General features: G+C 35.5%; 1 protein-coding gene across 2 annotated transcripts in view; it reads left to right on the forward strand.

Moving 5' to 3' along the window:
* Nucleotides 1-2,013, forward strand: part of LOC104809890 — a 2,465-nt gene extending 452 nt beyond the window's left edge. The window contains exons 2-8 of one of the 2 annotated variants that reach the window (XM_019202160.1): nucleotides 30-153; nucleotides 379-487; nucleotides 726-885; nucleotides 987-1,135; nucleotides 1,247-1,398; nucleotides 1,485-1,599; nucleotides 1,695-2,013. In XM_019202160.1, the coding sequence (XP_019057705.1) occupies nucleotides 30-153; nucleotides 379-487; nucleotides 726-885; nucleotides 987-1,135; nucleotides 1,247-1,398; nucleotides 1,485-1,599; nucleotides 1,695-1,823 (938 nt within the window). In that variant the 3' untranslated portion in view covers nucleotides 1,824-2,013. Of the gene's footprint in view, nucleotides 1-5; nucleotides 154-378; nucleotides 488-725; nucleotides 886-986; nucleotides 1,136-1,246; nucleotides 1,399-1,484; nucleotides 1,600-1,694 lie in introns of both variants that reach the window. The other variant, XM_010535994.1, reaches the window with a different exon arrangement.
* The last annotated feature ends 2,333 nt before the right edge of the window (nucleotides 2,014-4,346 follow it).

Below are 4,346 nucleotides of genomic sequence, written 5' to 3' on the forward strand. Positions count from 1 at the left end.
TCCCCCCGCCGCTTCAGCTCAGCCGCAGCAGCAACATGCCGTGGATTGGGGTGAAAGTGGATCGTGCTTGGATGTTGAGGATGGTAATAATGACGGCGTCGAGGAGGATGCTAAGCTTTCTATTCCTGTTCGAGCCTACTTCTTCTCCACTAGGTCTGAATTCCCTCTATTAGACTATTACAGGAGTTTTTCTCAAGTTTTTGTGGGTTTTACTGTTTATTTTGCTTCGTCGTGAAGATGAATGATAATTTGGGGGATTCAACTGCATGTTTCTGTTAGATGTGTATTGATGCGTATTGAAATTGAAGCTTAGAGATTGTATTTGTGTATTAGATGAAGCCATGGTTGAATCATTTTGTGGCTGCAATTGTATTTCAGTGTTGATTTGAGAAGCTTAGTCGATCAGAACAAGCAGAATTTCATCCCACCCACTTCAAGAATGACTAACTATGTCGTTCTTCGGTTCGGCAACCATGCTGATCCCACTGTAAGTAGAATGGTTCTTTGTCCTTAGTTCAATGTGTGTTCTATTTAGACAACTGGTTTTCACCAACTCGGCTCTTGTTACCAATGTCCAGTGAGATGTATATATCCTGTTGATTGATCAATGCATTTGGTCCCGAATTGGTCGTTCAAAAATTCTTACCACTCATCTTCTATTGGATCCATTGGATTTTGTACTGAAAGCTTACTACCCGAGGATTTTGAAATCAATGCCGTTTCAGGGCAAGGGTGGTTGCATAAGTGGGAGTGAGAGTGTTTACATGGTAGTTTTCCAGTACGGTTCAATCGTCTTGTTTAATGTACGGGAACACGAGGTTGATGAGTATCTGAAAGTTGTGGAGAGACATGCTTCAGGATTGCTTCCCGAAATGAGAAAGGATGGTGAGCTTGTCAACCCATTTCTTTCATGCCCTTGAACCGAAACAAGAGATCTCTTTTTACCCGGTACTGAATTTTTCTTCCTCGATATTGCAAAATCGCAGAATATGAAGTTAGAGAGAACCCGACTCTGAACACGTGGATGCAAGGCGGTTTGGACTACATCATGTTGCAGTTCCTGAATATCGACGGAATCAGAACCATCGGTAGTGTTCTTGGCCAGAGCATTGCGCTCGATTACTATGGCCGCCAGGTATATATTTACACATACATGTGAAGACTGGATATGTTTCCTGTGGTGCGAATGTGGTACTTAGATTTTTGTTAAATTCGGGGTTTTACTTTTACTGCCTGCTTCTCGTAGGTTGATGGTATGGTTGCAGAATTTACCGACATAAATCGTGGGATGGAGAAAACCGGGACATTCACTATGGATAGGAAGAAGCTCTTCCAGTTGGTATGGAAAGCTAATTCTAATCTCGCCGATGTCATTCTGAAGCTCGGGCTATTCGAGAGGTAAGACTCGAAACCGATCTTTCATCAGATAACTTGGAATGGTATAGATTCTGTTTCTTAGATTCGATCCATCGGAAAATATGAAGATCGGATATAGCGTGGAAGGATGCCAAATATGCTCAGATTTGGGAGTATCTTAGGGATGAATTCGAACTGACCCAGAGATTTGCAAGCCTTGATTTTAAGCTCAAGTTTGTAGAGGTAACTCTCGTTTCCGCTCCCATTCCATCTTTCTGCGTGATGCAAAAGAAGGAAAATGAAAAACCCTAATTTGGTTTGGTGTTTTATTCTCGCAGCACAACATTCGGTTTCTGCAGGAAATTCTTCAGAACAGGAAATCGGATTTTCTGGAATGGCTCATCATCATCCTGATCAGTGCCGAGATCGCCATATCCTTGTACGATCTCGTCCAGAGGTCTTTGTAATCTCCCTTCTCCTTCTTCTTCTTTTTTTACATATAAACAAAAAGGGAAAACTTTTTCAATCAGAAAAAAAGCAGATTTCTTGATTGTTCTTGAGGAGAGAGAGGTAAGAAAGGCTGAAACCCTAATTGTCTTCTTTGTAAAGTAACCATGAATCCATGAATGAATAGAGAGGTTTTGCTTCATGATATTATATAACACATTCCCATTTTGTGATCTTCTTCTGGTCGAAATCCAGATGAACGTCTCCTCAACAAACTCCAACCAGGTACAATAAAGCAAAAAAAAAAAAAAGATTTCGGGAGAGGAAAAAAAAAAGATTCCTTTTTAATTTTGGTACCGTCCCCATGTGAATGGTTGATTGATTAACGGGGAGTATGGTGATATTTTTAAAGTTTAAAAATTTTATAAAGTTAATGTTTTTTAGATGATTAGTTTTAATTTTATAATGTTTATTTATGTTAGGAGATGGAAAAGTTGCAAAACATCAGGAACTGAGACAAAGCCATCATATGTTGATGTGCTAAGAGATCAATCTCTTCATCAGATTGGATTTACTCACACAAATCAGAAGAGACATGTTCCAAAAGTGTTTCTACAATGTGCAAAAACCAAAAGAAACAAAACCCATTATTTATCTCCCATATTGCATATTGAGTGTATATATATATATATATATATATATATATATATATATATATATATATATTGTTAACTTAGAAAATTTACAAATCATTCGAACTAACCCCATCTTTCAATATTCGGAAACATCATGTGTAACACAATTAAATTGTACATCTTCTCGATCGCTCGAAAATGAGATTTGAAACTAAGACATTCCTACTCTTTTCAACCAAATACTATTCGGCCAACTTTGATTGGATCATGTATATATATATATCGATATATTTCTCAGTATCAACGTGTTCCGACATTATTAGAGGAATTAGGTTCCTTATTTCATCCGTTGAGTTGTCTTCTTGTCCTAACGTTGCCATCGTTCCTTCATTCCACTTCGGATGCCGCACGACTGCTGAATCGTGAGTGTATATATATTTATGTATATAGTTGGCATGGGTGGACCCACATGTATCTTTATTTAGAAAAAAAATTAATTATAAAATCTATATATATAAAAATTGGATTTGGAGGAATAGGGTGAAACCACCTAATCATCCAACTAAGCACTATGTCATCATTTTTTATATAATAACACCATCATCTTACGTATTGATTTAGGACAATTAAATTCAACGTAATTTTATATTGATCTAAGATAATTAATTCGAAATTATTCTTATTTTTAGTTTTATTGTGGTAGTGGGTGTTGTGGGGTAAATAAATAAATAATATTAATCTAAGTAATAATACCTTTATGAAATGTATTATAAATTTTATGGTGTGTTAAATGAAATATTAAATGAAATTAAATGAAAAATTCCAAAATGTAATTAAATATAAAATGTTATGGTGTATTGAAAAGTCATGGATAGTTAATAAATAGGGTTTAAATTTCTCTTGGAAGAAAACAATGACACGACAACTTTCTAGCAATTTTGCTCAAATTAATAATCTCAATATCCCTCTCTCCTCTCTAATATTTGTATCAAGTCTGACGTGGAAAAAGTTTTTTTTTTTATAACGGAGGATCCCTATCTGCTACCCTTCGGGCGTGCTGACTAGGTAAACCTCCGGCCCAGAAGCTGCCTTTGTATATAGATCATATAAACCTAAAAATTACCGCCCTTCCCACCAGTCAGGAATCGAACACTCAACCTCAAGGTGGAGTTACCTTCTACCCCAAGCTTGACCACTCATCCACGATCTCCAAGCTTGACCACTCGTCCACGATCTGTTGGAAAAATTAATAATATTAATAATCTCAATATCCCTCTCTCCTCTCTAATATTTGTATCAGGTCTGATGTGGAAAAAGTTGTTGATTAAGGTGGATCAATTATCTTCATAGTCAATGGATTATGCGACACAAGTTGCTTGGTAAAAGGTTATTTTCATTTACTTTGTTTAGATGCATTATCTCTCTTTATAAAAATGGTTTTACCTCTAAAACCATTTACGTAACATGAAACCCTTATAAATTTTTAGTTTCTTATTTTTTTATTCACTAGAACTCGGAAACATGATATATAATTTTAAATCCAAGAAAGCCATTGACTATGAAGGTACTTATAATAAAACTTTTTTTTTAATATTGTTTTTGCATTGTTTAGATGTCAATTTGAAATTTACCAATATTTGTTCTTTGCTATGTTCTTCAGGATATTTTCCCGTTAAATGAGTGAAGATTCTCCGTACTGAAAGAATACAAAGCCAAAAACATTGAAACAGAAAATGGAGCATTTGATAGCTATAAAGAAAAATGTAAATAATAGTTTCTTGATGCATGTGAGTTATATATATATCATCTTTGGTGGTTTATAATATTTTTTGTTCTATGTATCATTTTAAAAGTTTCACGTTGACTTGGGAGGCATCAGCATTTCATCATCTATTCATCTCTCTCTAT

The sequence above is a fragment of the Tarenaya hassleriana genome, unplaced genomic scaffold, assembly GCF_000463585.1.
Source record: "Tarenaya hassleriana unplaced genomic scaffold, ASM46358v1 Cleome17, whole genome shotgun sequence".
NCBI classification, from domain to species: domain Eukaryota; kingdom Viridiplantae; phylum Streptophyta; class Magnoliopsida; order Brassicales; family Cleomaceae; genus Tarenaya; species Tarenaya hassleriana.